The sequence below is a fragment of the Garra rufa genome, chromosome 16, assembly GCF_049309525.1.
Source record: "Garra rufa chromosome 16, GarRuf1.0, whole genome shotgun sequence".
Classification (NCBI taxonomy): Eukaryota; Metazoa; Chordata; class Actinopteri; order Cypriniformes; family Cyprinidae; genus Garra; species Garra rufa.
The window spans coordinates 21,608,625-21,626,083 of record NC_133376.1 but is presented as its reverse complement, the minus strand read 5'-3'; the positions used below and the strand labels follow the sequence as shown (position 1 = coordinate 21,626,083).

At 35.3% G+C, this 17,459-nt stretch overlaps 1 protein-coding gene across 1 annotated transcript; it reads right to left on the bottom strand.

Annotated features, from left to right (window-relative positions):
• Nucleotides 1-3,973: 3,973 nt before the first annotated feature.
• On the bottom strand, nucleotides 3,974-15,575 carry cnot6b (CCR4-NOT transcription complex, subunit 6b). Its single transcript, XM_073820484.1, has 12 exons — nucleotides 15,437-15,575; nucleotides 14,232-14,353; nucleotides 13,233-13,419; nucleotides 11,596-11,681; nucleotides 11,405-11,509; nucleotides 10,483-10,551; nucleotides 10,238-10,395; nucleotides 9,681-9,835; nucleotides 9,399-9,553; nucleotides 8,568-8,801; nucleotides 6,744-6,946; nucleotides 3,974-6,122 (listed from the first exon to the last, which is right to left on the bottom strand). The coding sequence occupies exons 2-12, from the start codon at nucleotides 14,341-14,343 to the stop codon at nucleotides 5,910-5,912; spliced, it is 1,677 nt and encodes a 558-aa protein (XP_073676585.1). The 5' UTR covers nucleotides 14,344-14,353; nucleotides 15,437-15,575; the 3' UTR covers nucleotides 3,974-5,909.
• Nucleotides 15,576-17,459: the final 1,884 nt, after the last annotated feature.

The window sequence follows — 17,459 nt, the reverse complement described above, 5'->3', positions numbered from 1 at the left end:
TTTTTCTCACTATTGACTTTTTTCCTCAGAATTGTGTTTATATTTTACAACTGATTTTATCAGAATTGCCTGTTTATTTTTCACAATTCTGATTTTTTTCTCAGAATTGCACGTTTGAATCTTACAATTGACTTTTCCTCAGTTTATATCTCACAATTCAGACTTTTCTCACAACTGATTTTTTTCCTCAGAGTTGTGAGTTTGTATCTCACAATTGACTTTTTTCCTCAGATTTGCAAGTTTCTCTCACAATTCAGAATTTTTTCTTGCAGTTTTGATTTTTTTCTCAGAATTACTTTTTTCTCAGAGTTGTGTTTATAGCTTACAGTTCATATCTTACAGTTCTGACTTTTACTCACAATTGTGACTTTTTTCCTCAGAATTGCGAATTTATATCTAACAATTGTGACTTTTATTTAGTTGCAAGTTTATAACTGACAAGTCTTTTTTTCTCAGAATATGTGCTTATATCCCACAACCATGCCTTGTTTATATCTCACAATTCTGACTTTTTTTTTCTTCGCAATTGACTTTTCTCAGAATTGCGAGTTTGTATTTTTGCAATTGTGACTTTTTTTCCCCTCAGAATTGCGAGTTTACATCTCGCAATTGTTACTTTTTTCTCAGAATGGCGTTTTACTATCTCACAATTCTGACTTTTTTTTTCTTAATTGACTTTTCTCAGAATTGCGTGTTCTCACAATTGACTTTTTCTTGCAATTTTTTTTCTCAGAATTGTTTATATCTCACAATTCAGACTTTTTTTCCTCACAGTTGTGACTATTTTTCCCCCAGAATTGAGAGTCTGAGATTATAACTCGAAGTCAGAATTGCAAGTTTGTATCATGCAATTCTGAGAAAAAAGTCAGAATTGTGAGATAAGTTGCAGTTACCTTTATGTTTTTATTCAGTGGCAGAAACAGGCTTCAATAGTGGACAGCAATGCATAAAAACATTTCCACATTTTATATATGTATACACGTATTTATAAACATATACACATATGTAACTGCAGTAATGAAAACAATCTCTTTAACACAGAAAAAAAAAATCCTCAAAAACAAATTCACAGTACTTTTACAAAATAGGTACTGCTTTAATATGGCCATATGCTTTTATTTTAAGAATCTAGGTTTTCAAAATGTTCAATTGTTTAAATTAATAAATCTTTATATACACATTTCTTTAAATGGATGCATTAAAAATTTGGTTTATTCTGTTACATTCTATCATTTTACACATTTTAACTACAATAGTCATTAAATAATTATTTCACACATCTGTTTTAGTCAAATATTTATGTCATGAAGGAACATTTACTACATTTAAGTATAAGCCCATGGTCTTAAATGGGTTCTCAGCTCATATTTATAACTCTTGGATATGTTTGAGGCCTGCTGTGGTCTTTGTGTTCACATGGCACCACCTTGTGGATAACATCTCATTAAGCCTTGTGAGGAGAAGAAAACAATAAGCCACTTATAAAAGTGCTACACAACACTATTAAAGCTCTAAGTGAATAAAAGTCACCTGACCTACGCAAAGTGACAAAACCTTTCTGCGGATTAAAAGAAAATACAACAGGTCATGAAGCAGAAAGAATTTATTATTAACCATAGATAGGAAAATACATTTTTGTAAAGGAACCTCTATGTACAGATCTCTAAAACTAAGAATACAGAGAAACAGACAGAAAATAATTGTTTACCATTCCTTTCCAGAGATTTTTTTTTTAAAGAGCTGCCTTTTTTGGATTTTATTAGAACATTCATTGAATATATATATATATTTTTTTAATTATGGATGTGTATCTCTGCTGGCTTTATCTTGAATGGTAAACAAGAGTTGATCCCATGTACTACATGATGGCTCAAGACGGTATGTACAGTGTTATTCAGAGAGAAACTACTACAAAAGGTCACTGGCCTCTACAAAACAAATGTTCTGAGGTAAAAATCAAAAAGGTCCAGCTAATCTATCAATTTTATTGCAGCAGGTTTTCAGTATTAAAAACAAAGGCTGGAAAAGTTGAGAATATAAAGGGTAAAGCAGAAAGAAACCAAGAGGTAATGAAAAATTGAAAGAGTAAAAGACTTGATCTATTAATTGCACAGTTTCTCATTTGTTTAAGCATGGATGTTGGATGTTTCCTACTAAAAACAATTGAAAACACAAAGGTCTCTGAACTTAGTTTCCATTTCCAATATTACTTTCTATCACGTATCAATCACTGAACTGATTATACTTTTCTATACAGTTTAATTTGAGCAAGACACCACCATCTCCAACACCTGGTGTCAAACAACCCTCCATCACGACATTAAACGTCACAAAAACTAGTCTACTAAACAAGCAGGACGCTTTAACATTATCAATCTGTGGCCACCGACTTCCCAACTTCCTATTATTCGGTCAGAGAAGCAAATGTTATACTCTCTTAAAAATAAAGGTGCTTCAAAAGGTTCTTCACAGCGATGCCATAGAAGAACCATTTTTGGTTCCACAAAGAACCATTTCTTGCTTACCTTTCTATAATCTGAAGAACCTTATTTACCACAAAGAACCTTTTGTGAAAAAGAAAGGTTCTTCAGATGTTAAAGGTTCTTTATGGAACCAATTTAGACAAAAAGGTTCTTCTATGGCATAGTAAAGCACCTTTATTTTTAAGAGTGTAGGACCAATCATTGTGAAACTGATCGTTAAACCAAAAATAGTCACCAATAATGCAGGAGAATTCATTATATACACACACACACACACACACACACACACACACACACACACACACACAAAACAATTCATTGTTTTGTAGAAAGGAAATATGCAATACATATTTTATTCACACTTTACAAAAAAACTAATCTCATTTTCACTAGAATACCATTAACAATTCATGGTCACTTAAGACAAAAGAAATAAAAACGTAGAAGAATATTGTGAAGAGGCCCCGAATAACAAGACTGCTCTGGTTCTTACCGCTAAAAAACAAGCAAGACATAAAAGCGATACCGCTGCATAGTTGAAACAAACCAATTTGTGACATGTCGAACGTGTGATGGTCATGCTGACATCAGTTTAGTCAACCAAAGTACATTAAGTGCTAAACACCTAACTACAAACAGACCACAGCCAGACATCATTTACAAGTCTCAGAGATGATAATTTGGTCCAAAGGCTCCGAATTTAAGATCAATTCAATTTACAATTGGCTTCAGAAGAACACATCAAACTGGCACTCCACAGGAAGGATTATGGCCATATAATACGAATATCAAAAATGAACATTTGGTGTCGTATTGCAAAAATGATTAACGTTTAGAAATTTGGAATAAAATGCACTAATGATTAAAACATTCTTAATACCTGATTTAAGACTCTTCGATTTCAGATAGATGACACTGATAGCATAACGCAGTCTAAGAAGAAACTTTTTTGCAAAACATACACAGTTGCACGATATATAGAAATGGCAGGAGTGTTAAAGGAGAACTCCGGTGTGATATTGACCTAAAGTGTATTGAATCATGATACCGAGTGTGAACGTACCTTGCATATTTCATCTCGGTTTGTGTCCAGCTGTCCGAAATCTGGGGTCAGTTAGCCGATGCTCACAACAGGTTGTCAATGAAAGTCAATCGGGCATCGAAGGAGCCATGTAAATAAATCACTGTTTTACGCCATTTACGAGGCACAATGTAGCTCCGCACTTCATCGGTAGACTTCCTAGGGCCCTGACATTTAAAACGAGACATTGATAACTCAGAAAAAGCACCGGTAGTTTATTTACAAGAAGATTTATACAGACATCTTCCACCAGGAATAGAGCAGTCGCCGCCATCTTAAATGTAGTCATGATAAGTCGAGTGTCGAGCACGAAGGAAACTACAACCTGATACGTTGATAACCTGATAAATTCATTGGTGCTCGACACTCGATTTATCGTGACTAAGTTCAGGATGGCGGCTACCGGATTTTCTTTCCCAGGTACTGTCTGTATAAATCTTCTTGTAAATAAACTACCGGTGCTTTTTCTGAGTTCTCAATGTCTCGTTTTAAATGTCAGGGCCCTAGGAAGTCTACCGATGAAGTGTGGAGCTACTTTGTGCCTCGTAAATGGCGTAAAACAGTGATTTATTTACATGGCTTTTCCGATGCCCTGTTCACTCTCATAGACAGCCTGTTGTGAGCATCGGCTAACTGACCCCAGATTTCGGACAGCTGGACACAAACCGAGATGAAATATGCAAGGTACGTTCACACTCGGTATCATGATTCAATACACTTTAGGTCAATATCACACCGGAGTTCTCCTTTAATGACTTGACTTCACATAGACAGATGGCATGTTACGGAGCTTCGCGATTCCCCTCCCTTTATGTATACGACAGCGAGGTGAAAAATAGCTTCAGATGAATGATTGGATGGACAAGAAAAGCACATACTCTGAAACTTACAAAAGAAATAAATTACTATAGTAAAAAAAAAAAAGAGTGCAAAATGAGCGATGAGTGCAAAAGTATGGCAGCGAGAACCAGGAACAACCTCTTTGTCTTTTATACAAGCTGGTTTGATTAATTGATAAAAAGTAGCTTAGAATACAATCTTAATTTTCAGAATTTGGATCATAATTTATTCTTAAAAAGAAACTTTTTTTAAAAAACGGTATTCTTGCATGTGGCTCATATACAATCAGGTCAAGCTTAAATCTGTCCGTTTACATATATTTGATTACATTTTATACAAAGACCTGGGAGGACCCCTCTGATACAATATAGAAGGTGGTCTAGCCTTAAGAACAGTGCTACAGATCTTTCCAGGATGTGTGTGTAATGACAGGATGAAAAGATATATAGGAAATCCTTTAATTCGAAACAGTGAGAAATCGTTGGTTAAAAGACCCCCTGGTTAGTCTTCTCGTATAAAACCTCCCTTTCTAATAAAAACCTCCCGTTTAGAACCACAGTGAGATCAAGCGCAGTTTAAATTATTCACATAGCATGTCGTACAAAGAAACAAAGAGAGCCTGTCTCCATAGAACGGGTTTAAAACTATAGTGTGCAAAAAGCAGTGCCGCTGAATCGAGACATCTAAAATAATTTGGTTTACATTTAGCACGATTAAGCTCGCGCCTTTCCAACTCCCACCTGAGGGAGAGAGAAAGACAAATAAGTGCTTTTTTGTGTTTGACGAAGTTTGTTTAAAAACATTCCGTAACAGTGCCCTCGCTTAGAACGTCTGAAACGTTCTGAATATTGCACCATTGATGGGAGAATAAAACATCAGGAGATGAAGCACCGATGTAAAGCGAGTTTCAGCACCGCACAAGCGGAAAAGCTCTCGGGGTTTTACTTAATGCGTCTAGTGTGTAAAACACATTGGTCACTCCTCCAAAAGTGAGTTATGTAAGTGTATGAAAAGAAATTGTGGAAGATTAACTTAAAGAATGTTTACATTGAGACTGAATTCATGAAGGAAAAATAATGCTTATTTGCAAAATCAGAATTGCAACAACAGCTGGTTTTTAGTATTAAGGTCTGACCTTGAGAGGAATTAAAACAGTGTGATTTCTTTGAGTGTGTGACCAAGTGAGTTACCCTCCTTTTACAGTTTGGACACTTTTCATGCACACAAGCTATGCCCAACAATTAAAAAAAAAAAAAATACGATAATATATCAGCCTATGGGAGGGAGTGATTCAACAAAAATAAAACCTACAGCTTAACAAATAGAAAAGAACTCCCTGACAAACAGGAACATGTTGGACCCTAAAACTGAATAAAGACAAAAAATACATACACATACATATATATACATATGTATGCATTTAGAAATTGCTTAGAGGTTTTATCGTTTCCAGAAAAACGTATAAGAACTGACTCTGCAACGCCACCAGTGGCCATGAGGGCTCACTACCTGTGTCCAGCTAAGTGGACTCCATTGAGAAGGGGAGGATAAGGCAGGACCAACTCCAGTTGTGCAAACAGAGAGAAGTGATCTGAAGGGATGTGAGGGTGTGGGCAACCACTGATATTGTTCTCCAGGAGCCAGTTTGTGTCCAAAGTCCCAAGGACGCCCAGCACATTCAGTTGTGGTCTGGAGTAGAAGATGTAGTCAATGACACCCTAAATTGGGTTTAAAAAAGAAAGTTGAAGGCATACATTGGTTAATCGCACAACACAACGACCTGTTTTCATTCTTTCTGCCTTGCATCTGTCATGTCACGATACACGGCAGAGCAAGAAACACAACATAGGGTCATTACATGCCTCTATATACATGCCTCCAGTTGAAATGATCACTAGAGGTGCAGTAAAACTCTGACAACTATGATTTACACCCAAAGTTTTTATTAATAAAGCATAATTATCACACGATTACTTGCAGAATATTATTGTATGGTTTTAAAACCCTGCGCAATTTGAAAACTGAACTTTGTCATCACACACATAGCTTCATAGGAATGAGGTTTTTTTAACTCGGTAGCTTACGCGATGGCGTTGCACTTGAGTGATGAAAAGCTTTGGTACAAACTCAGTGAAAGTACAGTTCGACAAAACAGCTCAACTTCCGCATAAGGAAGTTAAAGTAGCGTGGCTAAATCAACAAATGTGTTTTTATATCACTTTCGCATTTTGTTAACATTATCAGGTAGATTTAAGGTTGGGTTATGTGTAGGGGATATTTCCAACACGATAAGGCTAGTTGTAAACTCTTAACTGTCATTTCGAGCTCAATGTACGTACCTTGAAGTCAAAAGTGTAATTGGTGTAAGGCATGAGCACATTCTCGTAGGCACTCTTCAGCTTGAAACCATGCGTGATCTTCCCATTAGATGTGCCGTTTTTGCCGTTGCAGTTGAAGTTGGTTAGGCTGTCACTGTAGCGCAGCTCCTTGAAGTCTTTGTGTGTGCAGTCCACCCCACCTGTGCTCAGGTACTCCACTACACCTACAGTGAGATTTGAAACTCATTAAACATGTCTGACCCACATACCTGTATCTACTGCAGCTGAGATGATACTATTAAAAAGATGGTTCAAGGACAACATGAAAACAAAAATCAACCTGGATTACTTTCGTAAAGGATTAGTTCATTTCCAGAATAAACATTTCCTGATAATTTACTTTAACTTTTCTTTCTTCAGTCGAAAAGAAATTAAGATTTTGAGGAAAACATTCCAGGATTTTTCTCCATTGGACATCAATGGGGATCAGTAGTTTGAAGGTCCAAATTGCAGTTTCAATGCAGCTTCAAAGGGCTCTAAATGATCCCAGTCGAGGAATAAGGGCTTTATCTAGCAAAACAATTGGTAATTTTCTAGCAAAAAAAAATAATAATAATTTATATACTTTTTAACCACAAATGCTCCTCTTGCACTAGGTCTGCAATGTGTGTCTTCTTCTTGATGCATTAAGAAATATTAATCATGTTGGAAAGGTCACGCTTGGTTAGTTCTTCATCAGTGTGCCACGGTTCAAAAACGTCAGGTGGGGCGAAAAACTCTTTTTAACTTCAAAAATCATCCGAAATCATGGATTGACCTTTTTTGTAAAGGGTGTTTAAGTTACTTTACGCATTACATAATCACATTGTGATCACATGTGACCCATTGTTTACAAACTGAATGTGCAAAGTCAAGCAAGACAAGCATTTATGGTTAAAAAGTATACAGGTTTTTTTTTTTCAGAAACTGACCAATTGTTTTGCAAGATAAAACCCTTATTCCTCAGATGGGATTATTTAGAGCCCTTTGAAACTGCACTGAAACCGCAATTTGGACCTTCAACCCATTGATTCCCATTTAAATGTACTATATTGAGAAAAGTCCTGGAATCCTGTTTTCCTCAAAAACCTTCATTTCTTTTTGACTGAAGAAACACATGAATATCTTGGATGACATAGGGGTGAGTTTTATTCTGGAAGTGAACTATTCCTTTAATCAATGTAATTGGCCTTATTTTGTTTCATCCATACTTGATCAGGAAAAAAAAAAAGTTTTGAATTACCAAAAAACCTCTCTCTAAACTAATTCTGGAACTTGCTGATCAGGGCCCCATGAAAGAATCCCCCCCTCATTTTTTTTCTGGTTTTAATGATTAAAATAAAGTTGTTTTTTGTCTGAATACCTAATCAATTAAAGTCAGAAAACTCTAGCGATTTATTAACTTAAATTTGATTAACTCTACAGCGGTTTGATTAACTCTACATGTCAACACTTGTCATGACATAGCAGCCACTGAAGGCGTTTCTCAGCGTGGATTTTACATTTGATATCCGGGGGCGTTTAGACTCCTTGTGGAAAATCAGTACTGTATTTGATTTAAGGCTATGCTTATAGTGCCATCCACAAATATTAAATTTATTTCATTACAGCCTCAACAGTTTAGCCTTGCCTTGCCTGATACTGAAAATTTCACATTGCTGAGGGAACCGAATGCAAGCCACAATGAGCAAGAAAGCGGCTCATCCTGTTAAACTTACAACAGTCAATCATCCGTTTCAAGACTCGAAAACACTTGTATCAACACAAAATAGAAAACAAGACGTTGTATGTGTTAAGAAGGCTTACCCGAGTCAGGAAGTGAGTTGAGGTCGGCACAAAGCACCAAAGGGATGCTGTTGGTTTCTCCAGACACGGAGGAGAGCTTCAGACTGCGAGAGGCTTTGTCTGTGATATTCTTCACCTCTGACAGGAACATCATGGTCTGCACCAGCTTCACGTCAGAATATTCTGGGTCCCAGTGCATGTGAGCATTAGCCACTAGTAGGAGCTGTTTCTCCATAGCATGGATAGACTTACCTGCTGTAGAAAGACCAAAAAAAAAAAATATTTTCAATTAAAACCTAATGAAATTCAAAGAAATTGCACAGCTGTTTGGAAATGGTGTGAAAAATATGAATTTATATTTACTTGTCATTTTTGTCTTTTAGCAATTCACATTATCAGTGGAGATTTCATTAGATTTACATTGCAATATAGTAAACTTCACTGAATAAATACAGTACTGTTTTTAAAAGAAGTCAAATTGTAATTTCACAAATTGTAATTGTGAAATTAAAATTATTTTTATGTAATTAATTCCTGTGATTGTAAACCTCGAACTCTGAATTCAGAAAGAGGATTTTTTATTATTAAAAAAAATAATAAATGCAAAGTAAAAATGTATTAATTAAAAACAACATAATACTGAACCCAAATACTAGTGTAAATTATTGTATACTTTTTTTTTTTTTACTATATTACAGTACAAATTAATGGCAATGTTTTAAAATTCCAATTTCAAAATTCCAACTTTTTTTTTTTTTTGCATTATGTAAAAGAGGGCAGGAGGGTGCTTAACTGTCATGAAAATAATGTCACAATGAAAAATAAAAAAGTCAAAATTGTGCAGATACTCACATGACAACTCCATTAACTCCTTCTTTAGCTCCAGCAACACAGCCACCCCAATGTTGTCCTTGGTCATGACCCGATTCAGCATAGGTTCTGAACCCTCTGAATTAGCCATAGCCAGCTGGTTAAACTCTACTGTGTGTTTCTGCACCATGCTGAACCTATCAGCAAAAAAAAAAAAATTAAATAAACAAAATCCGATTCAATGTGTTCATTCAAAACACTAAAATAAACCTCACACAGAGTCTGACACCACACTTCTCAACCTTTGAGTGTTACTGTACTCACTTTTCAGTCTTGTAGAATATTGCACATCCATCTACATGTTTCCTGTCCGATTCAGACATGGTTCTGGCCCGGGATTTTGGGCTGAAGAATCCATCATATCCCTGTTTACTCAGCTCCACAAGGAAGTAGTTGTAATACTGCTCTGTCTCCACTTCCTGCACATGACACAGCAGACTAAGTGACTCTGACAAACAGAGCTGTAGGGGTATACATGCACTGACTATTCAGAGCTACCTGCTGTGCATCACTGAACTAAAAAAAGGTGACCTTTAAAGAAACAAAACACAAGGAAAGCCCACTTGATCTATTAGGACAGGCATACTCAAACACACCAAAAGGTTATCAGTGGCTCACGATTTGAAACAAACATGAGTATTTAAAAATATATGTAAGATTACATGAAACATATTACAGTTATGATACATTCTAAAGCACTTTAAAGACTGACAAGCATTTTTGGCTGGTCTGAGATGTTGCTATAATTGGTTACTGCACATTTTGCTGTAAAAGAGCAATCACAAGTTAGGACTGCATTAGGAATATATGTTATTTTTTACCTGTAAGCTGATAATATCTGCATTGCAGCTGAGGATCTCCTGCATAATGGACTTTTTCCTGTAGCTCCAGTTAAGGGCCCAGGACGGGCAGTAGCCATAGAGCTGGCGTGTGGCATACTTATCACACAGCACGTTGTAGCACATTACAGTTAACAGGGCTAGTGCAGCAGAGAGGATAAAAGAAGGATCAGGCAAAGTATCCTTAGATTTTGAATTATGTTGAACTATTTTCAAAGAACATTCACCTGTTGGTCTTGTCCTTTCGGGCTCCTGCAGCACAATCCAGGACCTGGACGGAGGTGGCTCTGTTGGGACTGAAAAGACAAAACATATGTATTGTTAGGATAAGATTTTGAATCAGCAGTGTAATTCATAATATTTTCACACCAAAAAAAAAAAAAAAACCACACACAATGGCCCTGATTTATCTGAATTTAGAATTTAAACAGGCTAAAAACAAATTGCTGCTGCGCAAAACTGAAACATTTTAAAAAGAAAAAAATGTTACACTTAGACTTAGCAAAAATCAGATTTTGTAATTGATTCACAGAAACAAAAAACAAGTTACTTGATTTATTAAACCATCATACTCCTACATAAACTACAATTCAAAAGTTTTTACTATTATTAAAATTAATACTATTATTCAGCAAGGAGGCATTAAATTGATGATAAATGCTGTTCTTTTTAACTTTCTAGTCATAACATAATCCTGTATTCAACACCAACACCTGTATTGGGCACCAAATCAGCATATCTCAATGATTTCTGAAGGATCATGTGACACTGAAGACTGGAGTAATGATGCTGAAAACTTAGCTTTCCATCACAGGAATAAATTACATTTTAAAATATATTAAAATTCAAAAAATCTATTTTAAATTGCAATAATATTTCACAATATTTATGTTTTTCCAGGACTTTTACTGATCAATAATAACAATAAATGCAGCCTCTGTGAGTATAAGATACAAATTTCAAAAACTTGGAAAAAAAAAAAAAAAATAGTAACTGACCCCATAATTTTAAACGGGAGTTTATCTTATTGATCGCATTAAATCACCAAGAATAAATAAATCTTCAACAACATACTGTGAATATTTGGTAACTATACCAAAAAACAAACATGGACAGATCCTAAACAGTTAATTGGCCTGCGACACCTACTGCGCTTGATGGCACCTGCAAGATTGTCCAAAAGGTAGTTTAGGAGTCGCCGGGTACCATCAGGCTCCTGGTAGAGGCTCATAATCTCTTGAGTGAGTGGATTGCCTGTAGAGACACACCCCAAAAAAAAATCAGTAAGAAACACACTCTACACAGTGAGGATCTCAATCACCAGAACAATGACGACTCACCTTTTAACCCTAATGTTTGTAACTGAAACAGTTTCCCCAATTCGAATGGCAGAACCCGCAACTGGTTGTTATTTAAAAGCAGTTCCCTGTTGGAAATCATGAAACAAATGTTAACTAACAACACACTAATCAGCAGTGTGCTTGATGCGAAGCTTAAATAAATAAATAAAACTTCAATATGTTGATTACATTTTACATTCAACAACACTTTTGATTTTAAAAATATATGATTTTTTTTAATTAGCTAAAATTAATAAATGCTGTAAAAGTACCGTTTATATTAACTAATGTGTTCAAATGAAACCAAAATATATTTTAAAATGCAGACTTAAAAACATTAGTATAAAAATAGAATTTCGTAAGATACAATAATAGAATGTTAAAAAGGAGGTTAAACAGGAAATAAATAAATAAATTATAAATAAATAACAAAACACTCTACCAGTGATTAATGTTTTTTTTAAAGAAGCCTCTTCTGTTTACCAAGCCTGCATTTATTTGATCCAAAATAGAGCAAAAGCAGTAATATTGTGAAATATTTTTACTATTTAAAATAACTGCTTTTTATTTGAATATATTGTAAAATGTAATTTATTCCTATGATCAAAGCTACATCTTCAGCATCATTACTCCAGTCACATGATCCTTCAGAAATCATTCTTATATGCTGATTTGCTGTTCAAGAAAAATTTTACATTTTTATTATAATTATTATTATCATCATCATCATCAATATTTAAAACAATCGAGTACATTTTTTCAGGATCCGTTGATGAACAGAAAAATCAGCATTTATCTGAAATAAAAAGCTTTCCATTCAAAATCTTGGAGTCAGACTCAGTATATATATATTTTTTTTTATAGAAATTCTTATTTTTATTTAGCAAGGACGCTCTAAATTGATCAAAAGTGATGATAAAGACATTTATAATGTTACAAAAGATTTCCATTTCAGATAAACGCTGTTCTTCTGAACTTTCTATTCTTAACAGAAAACTGAAAAAATATATATACTCAGCTGTTCTCAACATAATAATAACAATGTTTTTAACAGCAAAGAAGAATGATTTCTAAATGATCATGTGACTGAGTAATAATACTGCAAATTCAGCTTTGAAATTACAGTAATAAATGACATTTTAAAATATATTCATGTAAAAATTTTACTGTTTTCGCTGTACTTTGGATCAAATAAATGCAGGCTTGGTGAGCAGAAGAGACTTCTTTAAAAAACATTACAAATTTTGCCGTTCAAAAACTTGACTGGTAGTGTTCATCTGCTCAAACCTAATGGTCATTAAAAACAGTGAAGGCCTCACTAATAAAATTAAACTTTAAAGTGTTAACAAATATTTTTTTTAAAAACATTGCACTAACAGAGCAATTTCTAGGCAATGGTGGTTATTAAAACATTTTATCTCAATAACATTAAGATAAAACATGGAAATGTCAGGGAATTTTAAAATTGTGATTTCCATGACTGTAGAAACCCTGTTGGAAGTGATCTTGTTTCATTAAGTGCACTCATGAGAACGTTAAGGACTTTATCCATCTTTCCCCCCCTGTATTGCAAACACATTAAATGGAACAAATGATCCATGGAAAGAATAATGCAGCTTTTGCTCCAAGTAGCTCACCTGAGAGACACCATGTTGCCAAGCTCTGCTGGCAGGCTCCTGATCTTATTGGACGACAGGTCCAAGAACACAAGGTTGTGCAGCTTGGCAATTTCAGGTGGGATGCGTGACAGGGAGTTGTCACTGAGGTGCAGAGCCGTGAGGTGCGTGAGCGACCAAAGGGCCGAGCTGAGACTCCGAACATTACCTGAAACAAACAAAATATCAGTTTCTTTAATATGTTTTACTATCATTGCAGAAGTCAACAATTCACATACACCTTGCAGAATATGCAAAATGTTAATTTGAACGAAATAAGAGGGATCATACAAAATGCATGGGTTTTTTGTTTTTTTTATTAGTACTGACCGGAATAAGATTTTTCACATAAAAAGATGTTTACATATAGTCCACAAGAGAAAATAATAGTTAAATTTATAAAAAATACTATTACAGAAGATTCAAACACTCACTGATGCTTGAAAGAAAAACAAGGCATTAAGATTCAGGGGTGTAAACTTTTGAACGGAATGAGGATGTGTACATTTTTCTTATTTTGCCTAATTATCTTCTTTTTTATTCATTTAGTACTGCCCCTCAGAAGTTACAGAAGATACTTACATGTTTCCCAGAAGACAAAATAAGTTAAATTTACCCTGATCTTCAAATTCAAAACATTTTCACAAAGACAAACAAGCGACTCATGAACAACCGTCACTAAAAAAAAAAAAACAGCTGTGGATCATTCAAAAGACAACAACACAGCATTAAGAATGAAGTGTATGTAAACTTTTGAACACAGTCATTTTTATAAATTCAAGTATTATTTTTTCACGTGGACTATATGTTAACATCTTTTATGTGAAATATCTTATTCAAATCAGTACTTAATAAAAAAAAACAACAACATGCATTTTGTATGATCCCTCTTATTCTGGTCATATAATTAACATTTCCTGCAAAGTGTATGTAAACTTTTGACTTCAACTGTATCTATCAGAGGTTTACTTCGAGACATACCACTTATTTCAAGCGCATCCCAGATGGATTTTTTCCCACTGTTTGCCTCCTCACTGGACATGATAGTGTACATCCGCCTGGAATCAGGCGGGTCATATTTCTCTTTGGGCATCCCTAGACCACTGTGAGGGACAAACAAATCAGATTTAGAGAACAAGACAAAAACATTTGCATGACATGATTCAGCAAGTTTACAGTCCAAACAAGAACACATTCGACACCTGGTTGTCTTCTGAGGAGTATAACAGGCTATGTGTAACGTGCTAATGTGAAAACTAAGCCTATATAGTGCCTGGTCGATATTGCGTATGATGATTGTTGCTGCTGTCTTGCAAGTAAAATAAGTACTATATATCTGTGAATTATTCTAATACACTGACTGGTTGAAAAGCATTTTTTATTTCTATCAATGTTAAAAACAGTTTTTGCAGCTAAATATTTAAGTGAGAACTCTGATACATTACCATTTAAAAGTTTAAAATGTAAAAATGCTTTCTCAAATGTGTAACTGTACATACAAGCCTATAATTAACATAAAAGTAAAAATAACCAGGCAGCTAAATGACCTCGCTAACTGGAACTGTCAAAACAAACGTAACTTGATAACTCCTAGCTCCTAACAAGACCAAAACACACCTGTTACTCATACTACAACGGTAATTGGACTAGAAACAAGTCTAATAATATTTAATCATCGTATTTATACGATTTTGTGCATGTCAAAGGAAACAGAAAGTGGAAATGCAAATAAGCACGCAAGCTAATAAACAACTAGCTCTGTGCTATGCTAATGACCCAATTAAAGAGTCAATACTCTAAAACGCGGCCTCCACAAGGTGGCATAACATGTCAATATCAAGTTAATCATACATTTTTTAAAGTAATAAGCTTTCAATGCTAATTCTGTTTGCTAAAAAGATATTTTCGCACAGCTAACCTGACTTGCTATCAGCATTAGCCACAGACTGTTGAAGGTGCTGCCCTCCAAAAGACTGATATCTTAATTAAAACGTGTCTATGTGATAAATAAATTGATATTTAGGAACAACTGTGCATATGTTTTAAAAACAACACCAATATTATATAATACTCACTGCATATCAACAAAGAGAAGCTAAGTAGTGTGGCTATAGCTAACTTGGAAACAAACCCAAACGCGGACTCATATCAGCTGCAAATCTTTAAAAATAATGTTTCAGAATTACCTTCAATAGCATAACAACTCCTAAAGTCAGCTGTGTGTCTCACTTCGGCGTTAATTCATTCGTTCGTGTCGGCTGTGCAGCTACGGGAAGCAGTGCAGCATCATGGCGGAGTGTTTTTGTGCAGCTGTTCTGCTGCTTCTCTTCATAACAAGGGTCCATGTGCCCATATTATGCTGTTCATGTCTCAACCCCTAGTGAGCTGCCTACACAGATTGCACCTGTGGTGGTCAAAAATGTTGTCTAGGTATGCATCTATTCGGATTTGAGACAGTCATTCTTATTATACCTTTTCATTAATTATGTTGTCTAATATGTTTTGGAAACATGTTCTAAACCAAACTGGTGTAACGTGATTTTTCCATTTTATAAAAGAGTTTATATGCTTTCATGTAGGAGATCATTTGTAGTGAATGTGCAGGAGATTACTGATCTAGTATAGGTTGTGATGCAGATTTGAACTACTATTTTGCTATTAATTTAATAATTAACCAAAATAAATAAATACCCTCACTTTATTACTGTTAAAGGATAACTGTTGCCAAAATGCAACCTGGGCTGTTTTTTTTTTTTTTTTTTACTGTAAACGAGACAAACTTATATCTAAAAGCATAATTACGACAAACGAGCCGTTTTTGAGATTGACCGTGATTTAGTTTTGTGGTCAGTGGCCGGTGAATGGGAGTACTAGGGGCATACATTTGAGCGCATCAAAATCGATATTTTTACAACACTAATAGGGTTGCCACCCGCCCCTTAAAATACGGAATCGTCCCGTATTTGAGAATGAAATTGCGCGTCCCGTTTTGAATCAATACGGGACGGGTTTTGTCCCGTATTTTTTATAAATTTTTTTAAAGCAGCGTCTCATGCAAATACTCACTGCGGTAAAGCCAGCCGCGGTTCAGAAAAACACGGTCAAGCCAGCCGCGATTGATTTTAAGTGTGCGCGCATATTACAGTGATTACGGTAGTTTCAGAAACAACACAGAGAGAGAACGAGCTTTCAGAGCGCTTTTCATTTAGACGCCCAGGACTGAGAGATAATACTACAAAATGCTCGTGAATTTTTACCTACTTATTCATTTGCATATCTGCTTTATTATCATTTTTATTTATTGGTGTACTTGACGGTTCTTTTCTGAGAAATGGGACATTATTAGACTTTAGAGTCTTCTTATTCAGGACGGCCCATATTATATGCAAAACTCATATGAAACCTTTTTACTGCAGCATTTTTGAGATATGGGACATTGTTACATTTTAACGGGATATATAGACCCCATTTCTAAAAAGTAGAAAAAAAACAATGATCAGTTCTTATTCAGGACGTCCCATATTATATGCACAACTCATATGAACCCCACCCCCGAATGCGTCCCTTATTTTTGGGTATTAAATGTGGTAACCCTAAACACTAAGAAGGCTCGACACACCATGACACTTTGCTCGAAGTATCGCCTGGGTCTCTATACATGAACTCCAGCATTGAGAACATTGTTTGTGTACACAGAGTTTACTAAAAAGAAAGTTTTTGAACAACTCACTTACACTGTTTGGGTTTCCGCTTGCGGCTGTCTTGCCAGTCAAGAGGTGTCAATCTCCGAATACGAATGAATGGACTCCATAGGACGAAATATTAGGCTTATATGAGGCTCTTTTACAACTAGAAGTTTAATATTGTTTTTGTCACTTGCGACAAAACAATGAATTAGCCGTGCATTTATATGGAAATATGATTTAGGAGCTATCCATCCTCGCACTCGGAGATCGACACCTCTTGACTGGCAAGACGTGAGTTGTTCAAAACCTTTCTTAGTAAACTCTGTGTACACAAACAATGTTCTCAATGCTCGAGTTCATGTGTAGAGACCCAGGCGATACTTCGAGCAAAGTGTCATGGTGTGTCGAGCCTTCTTAGTGTTGTAAAAATATCGATTTTGATGCGCTCAAATGTATGCCCCTGTATTCCCATTCACCGGCCACTGACCACAAAACGAAATCACGGTCAATCTCAAAAACGGCT

Excerpts from the sequence above, each read along its gene's own strand:
- cnot6b (XM_073820484.1), bottom strand. The coding sequence starts at position 14,343 with ATGCCCAAAGAGAAATATGACCCGCCTGATTCCAGGCGGATGTACACT. Across the intron at positions 10,396-10,482 it reads CGAAAGGACAAGACCAACAG|CCCTGTTAACTGTAATGTGC; the intron begins GTGAATGTTCTT and ends CTGCTGCACTAG. Across the intron at positions 9,836-10,237 it reads CAGATATTATCAGCTTACAG|GAAGTGGAGACAGAGCAGTA; the intron begins GTAAAAAATAAC and ends TGTCATGTGCAG.